At 34.7% G+C, this 24,927-nt stretch overlaps 1 protein-coding gene across 1 annotated transcript in view; it reads right to left on the minus strand.

Annotated features, from left to right (window-relative positions):
- The window catches only part of PTPRQ (protein tyrosine phosphatase receptor type Q), a 354,830-nt gene that overhangs the window by 156,574 nt on the left and 173,329 nt on the right, over positions 1 to 24,927 (minus strand). The window contains exons 37-42 of the mRNA XM_044679179.1: positions 22,628 to 22,788; positions 21,880 to 22,025; positions 19,483 to 19,651; positions 16,963 to 17,253; positions 16,406 to 16,681; positions 15,877 to 16,028 (exon numbers count right to left, since the gene is read on the minus strand). Of these exons, the coding sequence (XP_044535114.1) occupies positions 15,877 to 16,028; positions 16,406 to 16,681; positions 16,963 to 17,253; positions 19,483 to 19,651; positions 21,880 to 22,025; positions 22,628 to 22,788 (1,195 nt within the window). The remainder of the gene's footprint in view (positions 1 to 15,876; positions 16,029 to 16,405; positions 16,682 to 16,962; positions 17,254 to 19,482; positions 19,652 to 21,879; positions 22,026 to 22,627; positions 22,789 to 24,927) is intronic.

Raw genomic sequence — 24,927 nt, forward strand, 5'->3', positions numbered from 1 at the left:
TGTTGTGGAGAGTACAAAAATGAAAAAAAAAGTTTCTTTGTTTCTCAAAGAATCTATAATTCATTAAAGAAAAGACCTATATTTGAATAATAGCTAAATGAGGAAGAATGATACATATGACAGTTAAGTTTTGATAAAAGAGAGAGGGAATTCTGTGCCTTAGGTAAGGTGGACATAAGAAGACAGTACCTAGAGGAGAAGCTGTGAAGAAAGAAAAAGGTTGAAAGGGATCCAAAGTTGAAATGACTTTTGGCTTTCCTTTCCAAATTAAGGGAACATTTAGACTAACTAATATTTGTTATAAGACTAGAAATGCATCTTAATTGGATTTTTGAAGGTCTAACTGGTTAGCATTTGACACCTATTATTTTATCCTGAAGTCTATAAATTTATGAGACTCAAAGGTAAAGAAAGAAGGAAGGGCTTGTTGGTTTGTTGGTTTCATTCTTAAAAGGAGGGGTCCTATCTTACAAATAAAAGAGGACTAAAAGCTTTGAGATGGGATTGAACCTAGAGATAAAAGATAGGTCAATGAGGGGAACTAAGTAATAGGTCTATGGAGCAGCCCAGATCCAAAGATAACTTCATGTACCTCTCTGGAGCCTTACCTGATAACATTATACACACTTTCAATTAGAAGACATTTTTCTTTGGTAGTCTTTTTCTTTAAATTATTAAATTCCCCATAACAAATTATCACAGAAATATAGCAACCTTCAACAGTGGTGAAAATTTAATCATTGGAACTTAAGCTGTGTTTTAAAAAAATTCTATCCCAGATTTATGCATTTTTCATACTTTGTATGAACTTATTATTTTCTGCCTAAAGGTAAGAACTACTGGAGATTAATGAACATTTTTTCTGCTTTTTTATTCCTTATCATTAATAACTCATTTCTAAGGTATCCCCTCCTATCTATCTCATTCTTTATTTGTTGTTTACTTCACAAATCATACTACAATATATATTGATCTTAGAGCTAATATCAGCAAACTGCCTTATTTTTAAATTACAAAACTGAGATTTTCAGAAGTTAAATTTATAGTGAATGGGCTAGGACATTTTCAGTTAAAGAAAAAAAATTCTCTCCCTGTGTCTCTGTCTCTGTCTCTGTCTTTGCCTCTCCGTCTCCGTCTCCGTCTCTCTCTGTCTGTCTCTCTCTCTCTCTGTCTCTCTCTCTCTCTCTCTGTCTCTCTCTCTCTCTCACTGTCTCTCTCTTTTTCTCTCTTCACTCCTTCCCCTCTCCACTTTTCCGTGTACTACATGGCAAGCAACTTTCTCTTTCTGGTCTTCCTGTTTGGTGATAACACATAATAACTATATAGACTTAGCCCAGAAATGGGTCCCTGGCTTTTTTAGTTCTGTCTTCCATCGCAGACCTTAGTTGACTAAATAGTGATATTCAGATAGACATGTCCAGTCTTAGAGGAAACCTTATGATTCTAAAAGGTCTTAAGTTCCTGGGTCCCATAGCTGAAGCTGACTGCCTGCAATAATAATATGGGCACCTCTATCCTTGGAAAAGATGAACACCAACAAGAGATGGTTTGGGTATTCAGAAGATATAAACCTCGAGGAAATTGTTTGGACAGTGCAAAAGGAAGCTGACATTTAAAATGCTAATTCAACAATTCAGTAAACTGCTTCATGTTTTGATAGGGCAGTCCTGACCTCCTAGTGGAATGTGTTAACAGTAGTCATAAATTACTGTTACTTATTTGTCTTTCATTATGTGTTTCTAAATCTTCTACATTAAACATTTCTTTTGTGCAAAGGAGATAAACTTCTGTGTTCTACTTAATTTGCAGAGTACACTGATTACCTCTCAACTCTCTACTTTTTTTTTTTTTAAAACCCTTACCTTCCATCTTGGAGTCAATACTGTGTATTGGCTCCAAGGCAGAAGAGTGGTAAGGGTAGGCAATTGGGGTCAAGTGACTTGCCCCTGATTCAAATCTAATTTTAAATGACTTTTCCTAAAGCTCTTGAATGGGGTGTAAAGATCTATGGAGATTCAGATAAAAAGCTGGATCCTTTACTTTAGGGTACAGAGCACCCTCCTCCTAGGGGACCCAGCCCAAAATTTTCAAGAATGCAGAATGAAAGAAAAGGCATTAGTCAGAAAATCAATGATACAGATGAAAGTGAGAAAACTGTGGCCTAAAGGAATGGCAGTTAAATATTTCCAATACTTATTCTGAACAAAAATGTTTAGCCAATTAAGCAAAGACTTTCTATACATCAGAAAAAGTAGAGTATTTGGTAATCCTGATCTTTGGTAAGTCCTTTGTATCAATGAGTCAAAATTAATTGATTTAGATGAAAATGAGAGCTGGGCTGTTTCTGGAAATATTTTGCTTCATATAAATGGAACCTGAAAACTTGAAAAAACTTGAAAAATTTGAAAAATTTTGGTAAAAAAAATGCTGAAACGAAATTTTGGATAGAATAGGAGGAACAAAATAAAAGGAAACAATAGATAATTAAAAGAAACTAAAATATGGGAGAGAAAAAAGAAAGTTGAAAATATGATGTTGATGAAAGAAAGAAGATTCATAGGGCTATAAATAAAGGAAATTAAAAAGGTAAAAGAATAAATTTAAAAGTCAATGAAAGAGTCACTTAAATAGCTACAAACAATACTGAGTAAAATACCCAGGAGTTTACTCATTTTTTAAATTTTTTAAAGCCTAATATCTTTTATATATATCTTTCTATATTAATTTTATTTGTTACAGGGCTAGGCAATAGGGGTTAAGTGACTTTCCCAGGGTCACACAGATAGGAAGTGTCTGAGGCCAGATTTGAACCTAGCACCTCCTGTCTCTAGGCCTGGCTCTCAATCCACTGAGCCATTCAGCTGCCCCCTGGAGTTTACTTATTTAAAAAAAAAAACAATTACTATATGAACACAATTGCAAAACACTTTTCGCATAAATAAAGTCAACCCTAAATAATTGGAAAAAATATTAATTACTCATGGATAGGCTGAGCCAATATAATAAAAATGATAGTCCTAACTAAATTAAAACTAAATAGTTCCTGCAACTAGGAAAAAATTACCAAAATTCATCTGGAAGAAGAAAAGGTTAAGAATTCAAAGGAATTAATGAAAAAAAAATTTGAAGGAAGGAGGTCTACCCATACCAGATCTCAAACCACACTATAAAGTGGTAATCATCAAAATAATCTAGTACTGACTAAAAGTAGTGGATCAGCGAGATATGTTAACAAATCAACTCACAGTAGTTAATAGTCATAGTAACTTAATGTTTGATAAACCCAAATATCCAAGTTATTGGGGAAAGAACTCATTATTTGAAAAAAAAACTATTGAGAAAACTGGAAAACAATATGGCAGAAATTAGGCATAAACCAACATCTCACACCAGACACCAAAATAAAGTCAAAATAGATACTTAATCTAGAAATAAAGGGGAATACAATAAACAAATTATGAGAAGCAAGAAAAGTTTACCTGTCTGACTTATGGATAAGGAAAAAAATTTGTGACCAAACAAGACAGAGGGAACATTTCAAAAATTGAAGTGGATAATTTTGATTATATTAAATTAAAAAGCTTCTGTTTAAACAAAACAAATGAGGCCAAAATTAGAAGAGAAAAAAACAATTTGTGGGGGGAAATTTATAGCAACTGTCTCTGACAAAGGCCTCATTTCTTAATTATATAGAGAACTGAAATGAACCAAACTAATAAGAATACAAAGCATTTCTCAAATGATAAATGGTTAAAGGATATGAACAATAAGTTCTCAGATAAAAAAATTAAAACTATCTGTAGTCATATGAGGAAATGATCCAAATGAATATTGATTAGAGAAATACAAATTAAAGCAACTCTGAGATAACACCTCACACCTATTAAAATGACTAATAATACAAAAAAGGAAAGTGATAATAAATGTTGGAGAGGTTGTGGAAAAATTAGACATTAATGCTCTATTGGTAGAAATGATCCTGGATAGTAATATGGAATCACATCCAAAGGGATATAAAATTATACATACTCTTTGACTCCTCAATATGACTAGAAAAAGATCTGTTTGTACAAAGAAATATTCTTAGTAGGTCTTTTTGTAGTGGCAAAGAATTGGAAACTGAAGGGATTCCATCTAATAGGGAATGCCTGAACAAGCTGTGGTATATGATTGTAATAGAAAACTATTGTACTATATGAAATGATGAACAAGATAAATTCAGAAAAACCTGGACTTATATGAACTGATGCAAAGTGAAGTGAGCAGAACCAGGAAAACACTGTATATGGCAATAGAAGCAATGTACTATGGTCCACTATGATGCACTAAACTATTATCAGCAAGACAGCATTATAAAATAACCCCAAAGGTTTCATGAGAAAAAAATGCTAATCAAAACCAAAGAAAGAACTTTTGGAATCTGATCACAGATCAAAGCATGACATCTTTCACTTTATTTCCTTTATACATTTTTTATTATACATATGATATATGTCTTCAGTCACAACATGCAAAAGTAAGGAAATGTATATTTCATGATGGTGTTCTTATAAACTATATCACACTAATTTACTGACTTGAGAAAGTGGGGGTAGGGAGAGAGAAAATTAATTGCAAAATATCATAAAACGTCAAAAATTGTTTCCATATAATTGAAAAAAGTAATTTACAAATTAAAAAAATAAAAATCAATGAAAGGATCAAAGGATTATAAGCTAAGGGCTCAAAGGGATATAAGAAGCCATTTAGTTAAACCACCTCGTTTTACAGATGAGAAATTGAGGCCAGAGAAGTTAAATAACTTGCACAGTGCAACACAGGTAGTAATTAACAGAACCAGGATTCAAATCTAGCTCTCCTAACTCCAAATCTAAAAAGAAGTGATGGAAAAATAATGAATATCAAGGAAACACTTCAGCCCTTCTTTCTTTAAAACTATTTGTTATAATCTCTACTTTCAAAACAGAGAAAGAAGTATGAGGCATTTTTATTTGGAATAAAAGAGTCATTGATTAAAATAATAGCATTATTTTAGTAGTAATCCCAAGGACAGCTAGGTGACACAATGGATAGAGTGCCAGGCCTGGACTCAGGAAGACTCATCTTCTTGAGTTAAAATCTGGTCTCGGACATTTACTAACTTTATGATGCTTGGCAAATCAGTTGATCCTATTTGCCTCAGTTTTCTCATCCATAAAATGACCTGAAGAAGCAAATGGCAAACTACTCCATTATCTTTGCCAAGAAAATTCCAAATGAAGTCATAAAAAGTTGGACATGACTGAAACATGACTAAACAACAAAAATAAGGTGAAATAATAAAGAAATTAAAATAGAAACTGATTTTAATATTGGATAAGGAGAAAACTAGAATCCCTGAGATCATATGTATCATTTTTTAGTAGTTTGCTAGATATGTTTTTTTTTCTTTGTTAAAGAAACAAATTCTCATTCCTGTAAAATGAATTACTCTCTCAACCTCCAGCCCATTTGTATTGATGAAATCCTACTTTGTTATTCACACCTTCAATAATTTGGAGCACCTTCCTTCTGGCCTTTCTCCCTTCATTCCAAAACTGCCTACATGCATTTGAATAAGTAGAACTGACAAATTATAATAAAATTCTCCAGTTTTAAGAAAATCATAAAATGTCACAAGAGTTCAAAGTTATTACATAAAGAGATAATACCTCGAAATAGTCCAAGCCCCTTTTCAGTAGTTAGAGGCAAGAAGTGAAACAATGCAGTTTGTTTCCCTGGGAACAAGTAAAAGTAGGAAGTAGGTGAAGGAAGCAGTATTCTACCCTCCTACAGAAGGGTATCACCAAGCTAGTCTCACCACAGACACTGATGCTTACTGCAAAGAGGATGCTAACAGGTTCTGAATTGTCCCTTCTCCATACTACCACGTCCTGGATTCCAATGTTCCTCCCCAAGCCATCAAAGAGAATGTGACTACTCAACCTCATCAGGGAAAAAGCCAGAAAATTTGGCTAGGGTCCCATTTTCTTATTGTTCTCTACCATCTTCCCAGTCAAAATGTTTCTCTCTTTGGGGAGTAGAGGAAGTAATGAACTTCATTAGCCTCCCACAATCATCAGGAAATAGAAGATACATCACAGGAAAGCACTCGGACTTTCAATCCTCAAAATTCTTCTAGGATAGCTACACCCATATTAGTATATCCAAGACATCTAAAAGGCAAGTAGAAGTAATCTTGTATGGAAAATCAAAAGCAGCTAGGGTGCTGATGAATGGCTCTCTAAAGAAGGAAGCTCTTGAGCTGATTCTTGAAGGAAACCAGACATTCCAACAGACAGAGGCACAAAAGGAGAGAACTCCAGGCATGAGGGACTGGAAATGGAACTTCGTGAGTAAGATTTAATAAACCAGTCACCATGGCTGAACTATATGGATAGGAGTAATGTATAAAGAGACCATTTTCTCTCTTTGTTTCCTATACCCAGAAGACTCTCCTTCCCCTCCCACCCTCCTGACTACTGACCTCTCTCTAACTTCCTCTAAGTCTGATTAAAATCTCCCATACAGAAGACCTTCCCTAACCCTTTTAATCCAGTGTCTTCCCTCTGTTAAATATTTCCTATTTATTATATATATATGTGTGTGATGTGTGTGTGTGTGTGTATATATATATATATATAGCTTGTGTGTGTGTGTGTATTTGTGTGTGTTTGAAGAGAAAATAGAGGATCTGGAACAGTTTCTATAGGAAGTGGGAAATGGAATCACTTAAGGAGCAGAAGGATTGCCTTGCTGCAGTAACGGCCCAATTGAGATTAGAAAACAAATTTTAGTACTTTCAATCAGCATTTAACCTGATTTCTCCAGCTTTTTATTGGAATAGGAAAGGGAGAGGTGGAGAGTGGAAATAATCTGGAGTCTGGAGTTGAGTTTAGCAAAGTGTAAGTTGTGATAGTACATAAGTGCAAGGGACTCATGGGGAGAGAATGATACAAAGCTCAATTTGATCACTAAGGGTTCCAGACTATGAAAGTTTGTTTTAAAAAATAAAGCTAAGTTGACCTGTTCATTGATCTGATTATTTGCCTATCTCTGTTCACTGACTGTTGTTTCTCCGATAAGGAATGGGTTCTGAGGGAAGTTATCCTCCTCGCAGGAGCTGATTGAATCACTGCATGTGAAATTCAGCATTCAGAAATTCAGTTCAGGAAGAACTGAATAATACAAACAAAATAACAGGATAAAGTGTTTGTGAAGAAACTCCTAGTAGAACTGGTAACTGAATTATTTCTCAAGTTGTAATTGGTTAGTAACATTTCTGTTCTCCAAACAGATCATAAGTCTTTCTGTCTGAGACCTTCATCAGTTAATTTGTCTTGGCTACCTACATGTACTTTTGAAAGTAAATGAGATGGGGAAGCTAGGTGGCTCAGTGGATAAAGGGATAGGCCAAGAGACTGGAAGTCCTAGATTCAAATCTGGTTCAGACACTTTGTAGTTGTGTGACTCTGGGCAAGTCATTAACCCCCTTTGCCTAGTCCTTACTGTTCTTCTGCCTTGGAACTAATATACAGTATTGATTCTAAAATGGAAGATGAGCATTAAAAAAAAATAAATAAATCCTATCCAATGTGTTACACTATTTTTCATAGATTTCATATTTAAAGCCATAAAGGATAAGTCATTTCATCTCATTTGCCTAGCCCTTGACACTCTTCTATCTTAGAATCCATACTAAGACAGAAGGTAAATTTTTTAAAAAGAGCTTGAAGGAATTGTAGAGGGTAATAAATACAACTTCTGATTTTGTACCTGAGGAATTGAAATGAGAGAATTTAAGTGACTTTCCAGGATCACATAACTAGGAAATATCTAAGGCATAGTTTAAAATTTTGCCTTCCTGTCTTCAATCCCAACCCTCTATCTTTGTGCCACCACCTGATAGCCAGGGAGAGTCCTGAGGGGTGGAGGGATTGGAAGTCATGGTTAGTATGTGAATTAAAGGGTAGAAGAAGATATTTAAGTCCTGGAAGATTACCATCATGGCAGTCCAGTCAACAAGTACTTAATGTTCCCGGTGTGTCTATATTACTTTATGACCTTGATTAGCTGAAAGATGTAGTAAACAAATGGTGGATATGATGATTACTGATCTTATCCCAAGAGAGTCAATACTGTACTGCATCTGTGGTTTCATTTAATGTGGATGCCCTCATTCAATGTGATCAACTGGAGGGGCAGCCCACCATGACAATACTGATGTTACAAAGATGGACCATTAAAGTCTTAGAGCCAATAAAAGCCCCACAAAATTTCTGAAATGTGAAAAAGCCCGGTATCTTTTCCCTGTTTATTTGTGAACACAGTTTATTTCCCTTTTGCAGTGACTAAGAATAATATTGGAGGTAACTAGGTAGCTCAATGGATAAAGCGTTGATCCTGGAATCTTCCTTCCAGTCTCAGGCACTCTCTAGCTGAGTGACTGGGCAAGTCACTTAACCTCTGTTTGCTTTAATCCACTGAAGTTTGAAATGGCAAACCATTCTTGTATCTTTGTCAAGAAAGCCCTATACAGGGTCAAGAAGAGTCAGACACAACTAAATAACAACTAACAAGAGAAACATACTAACTCATTGGGCTGGCTGACTGTTGACACCTATGTCATAATTCAGGGGATCAGTATTTTTTTCCATTGTTATGGCTAGTTCTTGCTCTTTTAACTAACTGTAACTTTTCTGATCAGATCCTAGGACTTGATACAACTAGCATAATATCATCCCTGAACAGGAATATTCAAACCTCACCATTGAAAGGAAGCCTTCAACATCTTCTCAGCACCCTCAAATGCCTCACCCTTCTGATTGGAAGTTTGGATGACAGAGCAATAAACTCCCTCCAAAGCCTTCCCCATTAGAAGGCCCCAAACTTTCCAGCTAACTCCCCATTTTCCATGCTTCCTGCCTCACCCTCGCCTTGCTGGGTGCCCTCTGGCACCTCCATTCCCATATATTTTCCTTTATGTGTTGTCTCCTGCCACTTGATTGTAAACTCTTTGGGAACAAGAATTGTCTTTTTTTTTTTCTTTCTCTTTTTGGGACCCCCAGCACTTCATACAGTGCCTAGAACACAGCAGGGGCTTCATGTTCATTGACTATTGACGATTATCCATTTGATTGGAGTTTTAGTTGTTTGTAATTGTGGAACCAGGAATGGAGAGGCTTTGAAGAAGCCTTGGACAGCCTCAATCGTGCCCTTCATTGCTATCTCTTGGTTTAATCTTTTGCAGAAAGAAACTTTGGAGAAACAATGGGTAAGAAGAGAATCTTTGGATCTTCTTCACCCTGCGACCAACATGGCCCCATGACACAGACTTTGATCATTTGCCTCTGTGTTTGTTCATCTCAGTTTTAAATGAAGGGCTTGGAGACTGACCTTATGACTTTTGAAAGATTAAGGAAAATGGTTCTCTGAATGTTTCAACATTCTGGCATTCTAGCAATTAGGTTTGGTAGCCAGCTCAGCATTGCATCCCAAAGAGGGAGTAGTGATCATTGGGATACAGTCCAATGGTGGCTGAGTCAAGGACTTATCTGTCATTCATGGGCATCTGGAAATGAACTTGGTCAGAACAACATAATGCAGTGATTAAGCTAAAACTGAACCCACTCTATCTAGAGACTGAAAAGAGATAGACATCCCCCACCTCCCATTCAGGTTGGGAAGGTTATAATATTAAATTTATTTCACTCCATCTATTTATTTATTTATTTGTTTTTTATATTTGTTTATATACATATTTATATATAATATATAAGATATATAAGCTAAATACATAGGATATATAATAAATATATATTTATATTTTATATATACATATAGTAAATATGCCTCTGTAAAAGCTAACTAATAGGTGCAGTGGATACAGTGTTGGGCTTGAAGTCAGGAAGACTCATTTCCCTGTATTCAAATATGGCTTCAGATACTTACTAGCTGACCTTGGGCAAATCACTTAAACCTGTTTGCCTCAGTTTCCTCATCTGTAAAAGTAGCTGGAGAAGAAAATGGCAAACTGCTCCATTATTTCTGCCAAGAAAACTCCCAATAGTGTCACAGAATCTAAATTGACTGAATAACAACAAGTGCTCATTGACACTAAGTGATTAAAAGGAATTGAATAGGAGGACATCTAGGTAGCTCAGTGGATTGAGAGCAAACCTAGAGATGGGAGGTTCTGGCCTCAGGTNGTAAATATGCTTCTGTAAAAGCTAACTAATAGGTGCAGTGGATACAGTGTTGGGCTTGAAGTCAGGAAGACTCATTTCCCTGTATTCAAATATGGCTTCAGATACTTACTAGCTGACCTTGGGCAAATCACTTAAACCTGTTTGCCTCAGTTTCCTCATCTGTAAAAGTAGCTGGAGAAGAAAATGGCAAACTGCTCCATTATTTCTGCCAAGAAAACTCCCAATAGTGTCACAGAATCTAAATTGACTGAATAACAACAAGTGCTCATTGACACTAAGTGATTAAAAGGAATTGAATAGGAGGACATCTAGGTAGCTCAGTGGATTGAGAGCAAACCTAGAGATGGGAGGTTCTGGCCTCAGGTACTGCCTATCTGTGTGATCCTGGGCAAACAACTGCCTAGCCCTTACTGCTCTTCTACCTTGGAACCAATACACAGTATTGATTCTAAGATGGAAGGTAAGGGTTTAAAGAAAAAGGAATTTGAGCTGCTAGTCACAGCCACTTAGTAATTGGGGGTGGGGGCCCAAAGATATGCTGAAGGCAGTTGCCCAGAGGATGGTTAAATTTTCAAGGTGAGCCTTTCTGTCTCTGAAATCAGCAAATGTTAGGGGAAAGGCTTGAGTTTTTCTTATTCTTCTTGATTGTCTAAGCCAGTGGTTCCCAAACTTCTTTGGCCTACCACCCCCTTTCCAGAAAAAAATATTACTTAGCCCCCTGGAAATTAGTTTTTATAATTTTAATAGCAATTAATAGGAAAGATCAATGCACCTGTGGCCATCACCGCTCCCCTAGATCACTGCAGCACCTACCAGGGGGTGGTGGCGCCCACTTTGGGAATCACTGGTCTAGGCCGAAGAAAGTGATGGAGAAAATGTTAACCATTGAGATTAAATTTAAATGTTTATCTTGAGTACATTTTCCCTCTGGAGATCAGATTATGAAATATATATCAGCCAATCCTTAGAGGAACACAAATAGCAATAGTCAGGATTCTAGTCAATAGTATTAGAAAAGCCACTCCCAGATCTCTCAGGGTCTCCCTAGAACTCTGAGGGACAGGGGGATGGAGCCAGATTTGCTTTGGAAGAGTGAGGCCACAGCCACTTGCTATGGGTTCTTTTGGAATCTCCTCATATAAGGTATATTAAAAATTGTTTCAGGAGGGTTTTTTTTCAATATTGAGCCACCTCCAGCACAGTTTTCTTCTTTTACATAAATATGGTCAGGTCTAGCTGCCCTCCTTGAGTTTAGCTCCTTAGGGGCCCTTGCTGCTTCCTTCTCTAATATCTTTTTTCCCACATGTTCTTTACCCAGAAACACTTCTTTCACCCCACACCTGTGTACTTGGAGCCACTAGCAATGCCCACACACGTATAAGTCATCTGAACCTATAATTGCTATGTCTCTTTTTGCCCATTTGATTGGCAAATTGATTGATTCCAAGGCAGAAGAGCATAAGGGTTAAGCAAAGGGGACTAAGTGATTAGGGTTCACACAGCTAGTTGTTGTTGAAGTGTTGAAGCAATTTTGAACCCAGAATCTCTAGGCCTAGTTTTTAATCCAGTGAGCCACCTAGCTTACCCCTCCACTCCTTCATTTTATAGATGAAACAGATATTCTTTTCTGGATGTTTCTTTGTCTTTAAAATTGGGACAATAAAACCTGTACTTGGGTTTTGTGACGAAAATATCTTGTAAACCTTAAAGTATTATATAAATGTCAGTAATTTGGAGTTTCATCTTTTCTTATAATTTGATTTTGATTTTTGACCTTTGCTTTAAAGATGTAATAATGTGAATTCACAGATGGCTGCTGATGAAATAAAATGATTGTTACATCTGGAACCGGTTGGTAAAATATCATGCATGCATTATGCATTCTCTCTCTCTTCCTCTCTCCCTCCCTCTCTCTCTCTCTCTGCCTCTTTCTTTCCTCTCTCTCTGTCTCTCATTCTCTCCTCTCTTTCTCTCTCTTCTCTCTCTCTCTTCTCTCTCCCATCTCTCTCCCCTCTCTCTCTGTCTCTGTCTATGTTTCTCTGTCTCTTTCTCATCTCTCTGATTCTCTCTCTCTCTCTCTCTCTCTCTCTCTCTCTCTCTCTCTCTCTCTCTCTCTGTCTCAGTATCTCGGTCTGTCTCTCTATCTGTCTCTCTGTGTTTCTTTCTGTTTCTCTCTGTGTCTTTTTCTCTGTGTATCTGTCTGTCTGTCTCTATCTCTCTCTGTCTCTGTCTCTGTCTTTCTCTGTCTCTCTCTGTCTCTGTCTCTCTCTGTCTCTCTCTGTCTCTGTCTCTGTCTCTCTCTCTGTGTATCTCTGTGTCTGTCTGTGTGTGTGTGTCTATCTGTCTGTATCTCTCCGTTTCTGTCTCCGTCTCTCTCTGTCTCTCTCTCTCTCATCTCTCTGTCTCTCTGTCTCCATCTCTCTGCGTATCTGTCTCTCTCTGCCTCAGTTCCTTTGTCTCTCTGTTGGTCTGTCTCTCTTTCTCTGTCTCTCTATAACAGTCTTTCTTTCATCTCTGTGTCACTGCCTCCATCTGATCCTGTTTCACTGTTGCTCTTTGTCTCACTGTCTCTATCTTTCTATTTCTTCCTCCCCTTCTCTCTACACTGTTCATTACTCATTCTATTCAAACCTTATAATTCTACTTTTAAGAAAATCTCCATCATAGACAGGCACGAGGCTTCTGATGAATGAACATTTAACCTCTGGATTCATTTATTTTTTATATCATTTTGTATTTTCCAATATAATTTTTACTTTACTGTATCTACCTTCAAACTGAAGGCTTAGATTGAATGAGTGAAAATTGCAGTACATATTGACTTATTCTAGAAGATCTCGCCAAGTTCGTTTTTTCTTTTTAAATTTTTATTTTTGGTCTTGGTATCAACTCTCAGATAGGAGGGCAAGAGCTTAACAATCAGGGTTAGGTGACATGCCCACCTGAGGAAATGTCTGAGGCCACATTTAAGTCCAGGCCTGGGACGCTATCCATTGTGCCACCTGGCTGGCTTATTCTACCAGGTTCTCGCTGGAATTTCTCTTCCTCTGGATCTTCTGCACAAATAATAGCTAGAATTTACACAGCACTTTAAAGCTGGCAAAGCACTTTCCAAGTATCATCTCATTTTGTAATCCCCATTTAGCTGATGAGAAAACTGAGATAATCAGAGATTAAGTTACTTGCTAAGAGTCACCCAACTAGTAAGTTCCTGAGGTCAGATTTGAACTCGGATTTTCCTGACTGCAGGTCCAGCACCCTATCCATTGTACCACCTACCAGCAAAGTTCATTATCTTCATAGTGGTCTGTCTGAATGCTTGTACTCCTTATGAGCCACAAAAACCAAAATGTCCAAGTATTCCTTGCAATGCTGACTGTGTGCATAGTTAAGTTATTTTATTCACCTGGAGGTCTTTTCCTTTATCTGCAATGTCTTTGTATCTTCTAGCTATATTTATAGCAGCAATGTCAATAAGTCTCTCCAGCATTCATTACCTCACTGGTCACTGGACAGCAGTTAAATGTTAAGATAACCTACGGTTCAATTTTATTTTTAGACCCATCATATTTAGGGAGAGTTCAAAGAATTCGGTGATTCTTAGCATTGTGGGCTCCTTTTCCTACCACTCCATCACTGTCACTGTAAAATTAGAAGGGTGAAAGACTTAAAGCCATTTAAGGAAAAAAAAGGAAACATTCGAAATTATCCTACATTTAAAAAAAAAATCAGCATCTGGTAGTCAAGATGCCTTCGGTGACAAGTCCCTTCCTATTTAGTTCATCTGGCCTTCAGATCACAGACGAATCGTTGGCCAAACCTATATTTTAAGTATTCCCTTTTATGTTTTGAGCAAGACTAAAGAGCATTTGGTACAACCATAAAATTGTATGGATGAGGAAACCGAGGACCCAATTCTAGTAAGCACCCAAAATCATATTTTAACTGAAGACCTCTGATTTTCGAATCCAGTACTTCCTGTTTCAATGCCGAGCAGCTTCTGATTTTCTGTCATAGCCTTCAAGAACTCAGAGGCACTTCCATTGCTTGGATAAGCATTAAAGCATATGGGAATTCCATCTATATGAAGTACTACGTCGCAATATGACTACCCTAAAAACCTAATACTTTCTCTCCCTTCTGCTATCCATTTCCTATTCTTCTTGCTGTAGCTTAGAGAGAAAAACCTTAGTAAAAGTAGACACATATAAAAGACATGGAAGAAAATTCAGATTAGACAGGGGGAAAAATAGAGAGCCAGAGGCTTAGTGTCATTAATCTAATTTCACACTTCTGGGAAACAGATTCCGCATTTATTGAGTAATGGAATTCAAATTCTACCCAGCCTATCGGATTCTATAGCAATATCTTGATTTCAGAAAGAAAGTCCCTGTTGCTGATAATAGACTTTTAACTACTCCTTTTGATTATTTCTATTCACTTTGCAAGCTAATAGTGTTATTAAAGTGATTTGTCATCAGTAATAAATTGTAATGCCCTACAGAAGTGAATAAAATATTTGTAACAGATTGTTCTCACTACTCTTGATGTAATTAAACAAACATTCCAGTGTTTTATTTTTCTTACAAAAAAAGATAAGGAGATATTTCTTAAGGAAAGATGAATGTGAATAGCATGAATTTTTTCCCTAATTAAAAATGGTAATCATTTTAATATATTCAGGACCCTGTCTGGCAGTAATACATGCATATTTCATAATGCTCTCAATTTTTAAAAAATTTAGAATTGAAATCGGGTTGATGTTTAGATAAAGAGAATATTTAAAATCTAAATATCAATTAGAATGCTTTACAGGACTTTAGAAATAGAATGCAGATTCGTTATCATACCACTTTTAAAGCAGAAAAAATAGATCCACATGCAACTCGTAATCGAAGAAAATAGGTTAAGAATACATGTAGTTTTAAACAAGTGAGCAAAAAATTAAGTAAACGAATGATTCATGACAGTATAACATAAACATTATGGGTCTTGTTTCACAACATGGTGAACAGGGAAATATGTATTAATATGAAAATATACATACAACCTATATCATATTTCCTGCCTTCTAAAGGAGGAGAGGAGGGGTACAAGGGAGGTGGAAAAGGAATGAGAGATTTTTAGACATAGCTAATATGAGAAATTGGTTTTTAATAAGCATATTTATCATACTTTATTATACATGTAATAAATCATAGGCATTATATTATTGTCATATCTCATATTATATGTTATATATTTTTAAAAATACAAAATAAATGGTATACCTCCTAAAAAAGACTGAAACCTCCCAGTGATTCAAGATTATACCAATCTACATGATAGTCTATCCAGTGCCTAGGTCAATACCAACTAGAAATTAAGTCACGCATATTCCCCTTTCTCAATTTTAGATAACAAAAACCTTTTTTATTTTTAAGGTAAGGGAGGAAAATAACAAATGGACTGGTGAAAGTAAAGGAATCAAAGAAGGGTTCCCCCCACACTTTATATTTTAAATTTAGCTTTAAAAACATTTATTATGTGCCTACTATATACAGAGCACTGTGCTAGGCACTGAGGGAGAACCAAAGTTTAGATAAAACACAAAAATGCCCTCATAAAACTCAAATGCCATTTCAAATATACTAAAATAAAATAAGCCTACCTGATAAAATATGGAATCCGTTCCATTCTCATGAATTTTAATATTATAGACTTTAATAACACCACTTGGAAGAGGACTTGGGTTCCACGTTAGCCACACTGAATCAGAAGTGCAATTGATTATAGTTAAATTCTGGGGTGGTGCTAATGGGGCTGTGGAAAAAAGACATTAAATCATTTATATTTAAAAGACTTAACATAAAAATCTTATTCTATTTTTTTTTGGCCAGGGCATTAATCCACAGAGATTTATAGCACAAATGTGTTTTAATTTGAAAAAGATTGAAACAAAACAAATACCACAACTGCTTATGTCTTGGCAAAAAGCAAGCCAGGAGTTTCCAAAGTAGATTAAAACCCAACTTTTAGTCCTGGCACTGATTCATTATTAGAGGAGATCAGAAAAGCAGCTCTGTAGTTGTGATCCTGTTTCAAAAAGACTGTCAAATATGCTTTAATTTTCTTTGCTCTTTCTGTTTCTAGAATAAAGGTCCTGAAAGCAGAGACAAAGCATTATGATGAGCTCTTACCTGCCTCATCTGTGTAAAAAAAGAGTGTAGAAGAAGGACCAAGTCCTTTTATGGTTCTTGCAGCAGCAAAAAAGCTATATAATGTAAATGGTGAGAGCTCTTCCAGTATGACAGAGTTTTCAGAGGTAGAAAAAGAATAGCTTTCATTTGGTCCATCTAAAGTTAAATCATAACTTATTATAGCACCATTTGGCTGTACTGGGGGATCCCAGGATATAAAAACTGAGGTAGAAGAAAGATTTTGAAAAGTGTTGATTACTGGTGAAGAGTCTGGGACTATAAAAGAAAAAAAGAATAGAAAACAAAATGAAGTTGAATTATCATGGTTAAATAGTTGGGCTTTAGTAACAAATGGAAACAGTGTTTATTATTAACAAAGAATCTAGCATCTTACAATAAAGGCTATAGAAAAACTAAATTAGTATTCTTTTTAAGGTCTAATACTTAGAAGCAAAAATAAAATTACAAAGTAAAAGTATTATCCTTTAAGAAAACAACATAAAAAGATTTAAAACAAAACAGAACCTTAATAAACAAAATAATTATCCTAAGCCTACCATCTTCTTCAGTTCTGATGTGGAGTTGGGCTGTGTACAAGTCAGAGAATCCCTTTTCTGTTGCTGGAGTGACTTTTAATATATAATCAGCGTATTTTTTCAGATTGTCAAAAACCAGGTTTCTCTCATAAGTTTTCAGAGGTGGTCTTGTTCTACGTGGGTTTCCTTGTAAGCTCAGTGAAACATAGTAGAAGACTAGACCGTTTGGCTGAGATGGTGGGAACCAGCTGACATTTATTGAAGTTGAAGAAAGACTTTCATAAGTCAGGTTTTCAACAGTCCCTTCTGGTACTATGATTATATAACAAGCAAAATATAAGAGTCATGAGCTATTGCAATTAAAATACAAATGAGTACACATAGTGTGGATATTTTCTAAATATTTTCTAAATACTTCTAGATATTTGATTTTTTTTATAACTCTGATTTTGGAAAACAACACTTGCTACAATATATCATTCTAATTGTCTTGTTCATTTAACCCAAATAAGTTGAGGCCTCTTGAAGGTAGGAAATCTTATTTTTTATAAGAAATTGTTTTCAAATTATTGCTCTTGTCCAATCATTGTCCTTTGAACAAATACTTAGAGGTCTAATGAATTCATCTGTGTTCTAAAAACAGTTTTGTTTCTGTTTCTTCTATTTTGCTACTCTGCACTATGTTTGGGGGGGGGGGGGAAGGAGAGCTCCACAGGATTAGGGATCATTTATATTTTTTTCTTACTTTCACATATTGTGATAATGAAACAAAAATATTACCTAACTGGCTACCTATTAGTGAGGAATCTCAAACTACTTAGTCAAACAGGTCTTTCGACACCATGGCCGAAAACTAGACCGTTACTTACCGATGGAATGACTGAAATATGGTGATTTTTAAATATGCTTAACTTTCCTTTTTGTCCATTTAACAATACGTAGCAAATACCTTTATAATTATAATGATCTCTTTGTGTTTCCTTTTCTACACCAAAGAGAAAGGGGGAAAAAGGCAAAATTCATTAAGTCATTTCCCAACTATTTTAGTTGCCTTGAAGGACAGATTTATCTCTGTAGTCAGCAGATTCACTCTTCCTAGAAAGTATTGGTCCCATCCAGGTAAATGGTACTTTTTGCAGTGTAGCACTTGAGTTGCTATGGTGATGAGAGATGTTAGTAACATTTTTAACTTGGACTTCTGGGATAGGTACTTCTCAGTCTCATCTCCATGGCAACTCAAGCATGGGGTGGGGAGGAGGGCAACAGGATATTACCATGATACAAGCCACAAAAGTAGAAGCAAATTATCTAATAGGTGAATTATTAGATTAATTTGCAATGATTGGACAATTACAGTTGTGCAGATCATAAACAAGGCCACTTTGATCCTGGTAGAAATGGAAGAAAAGTTCATATCATTAGGACCATTCAGGAAAAGGATAAATCAAACAGAAGCATGGAAATTGTGAGAGATTTATTCTTGCTTTTGTAGGAGGGACCCACACTGAGTTAATCACTGGTCTGGACCAAAAAGTCCATCTATTTATTTTAAACCCCAAATATTTAATTTTTATTTTAAAATCTTAAAACGATAGAACTACCAAAAGTCAAAACACCCAGTTAAAATCATTTTTCTCAAAAAATAAGGTATATAAAGATTTTAGTCAAATCTTATTCCATGCTTCAAAAAGTTTATGTTCATCACTTTGAGAGCTATTGGAAATTAAGAAGATCTGTACTACCTAGGTTTCTGATGACAATATGTATTGCTGGGCTGAAAAATGAATATTGATGAGTTTGATTTATAGGGCAGGCTTAGGACAATACCATTTCATAATAATGCTAAAAACAATAATAATAATACTTGCATTAGATGAGTAAGGAAGGTAGAAAGATATTTAATTGTGAATATGGCACTGGATCTTAAAGATGAATCCTAAAAAAATAATTAAGGGTGTGAAAAATGGCTAAGTACAGAATGATCATTCTGGGATACTGTAGAAGTAGTAGATGAGTGGCTATGGAGAAAAAATTAAGATTTTATAAACATCAATTAAAAAAGAATATTTTAAAAGTTAATACCAATAAAGTTTAAGACAATTCTACTAGAATCTCCAAACACTAAAAAGGTCAAGATTACATATGTACATATTCTGTACATTAATATACTTCATTAGAATGTTATTTATAATTTATATGTGATTTTTAAATTACTAAAATAATTTTTCTCAAGAAAACTAGTCTTGAGGGAAATGATATTATTAATTTAATGATCAGATACAGAGTACCAGTTTTTTGGGGAAAAAATTTCTACATTTAGAAAGCATTTCCAGAGGATGAAAAATGAACAGAATAGCATTTTCCCAGCAATAAATGTATTTAAAATATTTTTCTAATTAGTGAATTATAAGATTACTTGTTACTTGAAAAAAGTATTCAAAAAACTTAAAAACTAGTAGAGATAACAAAAGCTATTGAAATAGATTTAAAAGTTATATATCTTAAATTAATATATATTAGTGTATAACTAAGTTTACATACTGTCTTGATCTGTGTATACTTGGATTATGTCACTGGTTTTGTTCCCATTTCCAATTGAAGTACTTGCTGTTACCCAAACTATGTAGTAGCTGAATATTGCCAAATTTTCTATGACTGCAGATATGGTCATATTGTCAGAAAAACTGACAATGTCATGAAGAGTAAAATTCTGAAATAGAAACAAAATGTTTTCGATTGTTTAGGCTTAGTTCTTAAGTATATCTATTATATATGTATATATATGCTTTTCAAAATAATTATCCATAGTATCAAATGTATTATAGTCTAAAATGCACCATAAGTATTAAATACTTTATCCTGGGAATTTATAACAAAAAAGACTTAGGAATTTAAGATCACATGCTTTGTATAATTATCATATATTCGATACAAAATTTGGTACAATAATATCATTTACTCCTATTTTATTGTTTTAAGGTTTAAGAAGTACTTGATATATAGTATCTCATTTGATCCTCACAACAGCCCTGGGAAATATTATATCTTTTCTTTTTACAATCAAGTCACTATGTCTACCTTAATTTGCCTCTGATGGGTGCCGGAGGCAGGGTTGGCAGAAGGCACTCCTGATTCCAAATTTAACAGTCTTTGAACTGTACCAAGCAGTATTTCCTCATATACATTGGGATAAACCATGAAAATATTTCCTTCCCCCCCACCATAAAGTCAAATAAAGGCAGAAGCCCTAGTGGACAAAGATTAGTCTTGGAGTTAGGAAACCTGGTACAGCCTCTGATACCTGCTAGATATGTAACCCAGGGCAAAGTCACTTCACAGGGCAAAGTGGTACGATCAACTGTCTAAAAGTATAAGTTGGAAGGAAGGAGCAGATTTGTACTGGTTCCTGTATCTATAAACTTAATATAATTTGTTAATTATTAAATAAGATAATCATAATCATAAAACTGAGAGTGCAATATTTGTGGTTACATTTTAAGTAATTATATTTTATTTTATGTTATGAAATAAGTATTATCATATTTATATTATATTTTAAGTGCTGATAATAATTCTGTGAAGTAGGTGGAACTGATATGGCCCATCTCTTCTGTAGACAGAGTGATAGAGATTGATAAATAAGGTACACGTCCATCTAAATTCTTGGTGAAATGATTTTCCTAAGGACAAGTCTGATCATTTCACATGCCTGTTCAGAGATTGCCAATGGCTCTTTAGTATGTTTAGGGTAACTACAAACTTAGCCTTCCATAATATGGTTGTAACCTATTTTTATAGAATTTCACATCATTTCCCCTTCCTACTTTCTATATTCCAGCCAAACTAAACTACTGTTTCCTTGAATGTGACAAGCCATGACCCATTTCTCAGTTTTTTTTTTTTTTTTTTTTTTTTTTTTTTTTGGGCAAGGCTACCCTCATGCCTGGAAAGCACTTCTCAGCTGTACTATTAATTACCTGTATGATCAAGTCACTTAGCTCCTCAGTTTTTCCATCTACAAAATGAAAATTCTGAGCCACAAGTTATGTGAATGAATATTGATGAAGGGTGCATACAATGAAGATTAGAACTCTAAAAAGTTTGATATCATCATGGGTTTTAAAATGATCTAATAATGCCAGAAAACCAAACTGAATATACTCTTATAGTTGTTTGGGTCAATCTCAGTTAATTATTCACTGTTTAAACTATGTGTCACTTCTGGGTTATCATTCTAAAAAATTAAAAATAGATAATGCATGCATTTGTAGTATTATTCTTAGAGGGGGGAATGGACAGAGGAACCTTGAGAAATATGAGGCTATCTATCCATCCTATGACCTTTTAGTATGGCCACCCTGTGCAATCCAGAGGTAGTCAGATATTTCAAAGCATTCTTAAAAATAATTAATAAAAGTTAAATGAATAAAAACTGGATGAATAACAATTGGCAAAATATTAATTCCAAAAAAAGAAGGTTATCCATGTTGACATTAAGAAGCTTCTAAGGACATCTTTATACCTTGCTTAGCCAGTCACTTCACAGAATATATACTGCTTACTTTTAATCATTTAAATTGAGGGCTGAAGACATTGGCATGGACAATAAGAAACTACAACTAATGTAGGAAACACAGTTTAGATTTTTAAAAACTAATTGTAAAATACTATATTAACAAATATTTTTGGTTGATTTAAAAATACAAATACGATATTTTGGAAACATTTTTGATCAATATACTAAAGTGACAAATTGGTTCCAATTGATAAATAACATGGGGATATGTGTATCTAAATGTCAAATTTAATTTGTGTCAAGAATAAATGTGAAAGAATAAAATTTTTAATAAGGATAAGCTCAAATAGCTCTCTTTAGTAGAGATCACTTATGGAAATTAAAGAAGTGCAAAGAGAGTTAAGGGAAAAACAAAGTCTTACCTGCATATAAGTACCTGAATTATTTTGATAATAAACAGAATAGTATTGTATAATCCCATTGGGCTTTGAAGGAGGATCCCAGAAAAGAATTATTGATGAGGAAGTGAGGTTTGCATAATGGACATCTTTTGGTGGATCACTGGGTGCTGGAGAAACACAAACAGTATTTATCGATGGCTAGAGTAATAAAGTCATTTTTTCAAATCTTTGGTTATGTTAAAATGAGGAAAACATTTTGACCAAGTCTACTAAAGGAGAGGAATCAACTTGACAAAGCTCCTTTTTAGCTTTTATGGGAGGAGGGGGCCAGCAGAACTAAAGATCTTGGAGGTGGGGCACCATAATAATAATAATACAGCAAAGAATTCAATATAAACCAGATCACGTCTCTGGGTAACAGGACCGGGATTTCCTACAACTAGTAATAGAACAAACTCATCAAACACTGTTTCCTTGAATAAAGAGCCATTGCCTAGGACCCAAAGGGCAACATTTTAGCAAGGCTGGCGTAATATGCCATGTGGAGACCTAATTAGATGAGGAATTATTGGGTTATACAATATAAAAATAAGGGACAGAGGAAAATATATAGTAGATATGAACATAATTCAGTGTTATACAGGTTTGTCAGTGTTGGTTTGGGGGCTTTGGGGCCACTTAAAAAATCTTACTTTAGGATTTGATATATATGTCATTTTTTTCTGAATAGAATTAGATTTTTCATTAGCTCATTTCCATGAGAACTTACCTCCCTCTGGCGTCTTAAAGCTAATGAGGTTACTTTTAATTTTTCCATCACCAAATCTTGTGCTTGCTGTGACGTAGGCATTATATTTAACATTATTTTCCAAATCTGCATATTCCAATGTTGTTTCAGTTACATTTATAGCTTTTAGCAACGATTTATCCCTAGAGAGAAAGATGATAGACACACGTGCAATTACGCTTCTGCTGTAAGTGACAAATATAGAAATCACATACATAAACGATTGGAGTTTAAACAACTGGAACTTACCAAAATACACAAACTCACTAACTTGGTATCAATGGAGAAAAGTCTAATGAGAAATTATAAAAATCATGGATGATACAATATTTTGTTAGACATTTAATCCTATAATTTTCAATTCTTAAAGTTAAAGAAATGAGTTCAAATCTTGCCTCAGAATACTTGCTAGCTGACCCTGAGCAAGTTAATTAATTTCTTTCAGCCTCATTTTCCTTACCTGCAAAATAAAGGATTGGATTAATGGACTTCTGTATTTTACTTTTCTTTAACTTAATGCAGATGAGCATTGAGTAAAGCTTATAATTAAACAAATGAAAGAAAACAGTCTGGATAGCATTGCTAGGAAAGAGGCAACTTGAAGGCAGTGAATGTTTCAGTGTTGTGAGTAACTGTACAACAGTGTAATACAGCATCAGAGAGATGCAGAACCCTGAAAGGAGGTAAAAAGAGCACTAAAAGCGATTACTAAAATAATTGATGTCAAATACAGTCTCTCATTCATTTAATAAATATCTATTAAGAAATTACTCTTTGCATAGGCATGGAGGGGATGCCAAGTGAAGTAGGACATATTCTCTGCTCTAAAGGAGTTTGTAGTCTAACAGAGGGGCTTTCACACTCTTGGGGATTACTTTTGTTTCCACAAAGGCAAATAAGGCTCTTTAAAAAGTGAAAATTTTATCTGAAACATAGTTGGAAAGTTTATCATAATGAAAAAATTATTGAATCAGTGCATGAGATTGTAGACAGCCTGGATCAGCCAAGTAAGGTCCGACTGTCAACAATTTCACTAGGCATAATCTTACAGATACAGTGGTGACAGCTTTCTTTACTATCACTTTTGTCATACTATGAGCTCTTTAAATTATTTTTTATGCTGCGTTTATCACTCTCAAGGAAAAATGAGCTGATCCAGTAACTCTACCCAATTCTACACTCTTTTCATTTGTCACAGGTCATCAAAATACTATGGAATAGCCAATCAAATGTAACTCTATAAAAAACTGATTACTGCCCTAAAATAAACTAATATATTCACATTGAAAAACACACTCTAAAATATTTTTAATATAAATGTCTTCTGTTGGAAACATTTACTAGCGTACAATATATATTGTCCCATGCAAATAGTCTTTTGCCATCCCTACCTTTTTCCTTTCACTCAGAATAAATACACTCAGATATTTCTAAAAACACACGATTAGAGAATAGAGAGAATTATCCCACATTTTTGCCCTAATTTCACATTTCATGAGTGTTTAATTTAATATGTTGATTTTTCCTAAGCCATCTTTTTTTTCTCTTCTTCCTAGACTCCAAAAGTTCTTATGGTTTTAATAAAGAATGCAGAAAAAGATAAAAAGTTTTTGTTATTATTATTATTGCTGCTAATAATGATGTTTTAGAAACTACAGGCAGATATCAGCATGAATTAATTTCTTGGAGCCTATAACAATAGGCTGGGATAATATTTATTAACATGCTCTTACAAAACATATCAAATAATAAGTTGGTCTGGTACAAATCTGGTGGTTCTATGTTCAACTTAGAGAAATTCCAAGGAAAGCAGATCTGATTCATTTAAAGTTCATCTGTGGTTTTTCTTTTAGTTTTGTCTATTTAAAAAAGAGCTTGATTAGATTTTGTGAAAAACACACACTGTGATAAATAATATTAACAAAGATAGTCAAAAGGTGCAAGATGTGACAAACGCCAATTAATATAGAAAACAATGAAATGGAAAATATAACACACTTGATATATCTAGTTACTGATGTTGAGATTATTTGCAGAATCCATTGTCTGTTTTTAATAAGATCATGCAATAGTTAGAACAAGTTTTTTTTTTTTAATTTTAAATTAGAAGAAAGGAAAAAGACAAGAAGGAATAAACAATGTATGGTTATAGGCCTGCTAATCCAGCCTGTTTAAACAAGCTAATTAAAAAAAAGAGGGAGGAAGGAAGGAAGGAAGAAAGAAAGGAAGGAAGGAAGGAAGGAAGGAAGGAAGGAAGGAAGGAAGGAAGGAAGGAAGGAAGG

This window comes from Gracilinanus agilis, chromosome 5 (assembly GCF_016433145.1).
Source record: "Gracilinanus agilis isolate LMUSP501 chromosome 5, AgileGrace, whole genome shotgun sequence".
NCBI lineage: Eukaryota > Metazoa > Chordata > Mammalia > Didelphimorphia > Didelphidae > Gracilinanus > Gracilinanus agilis.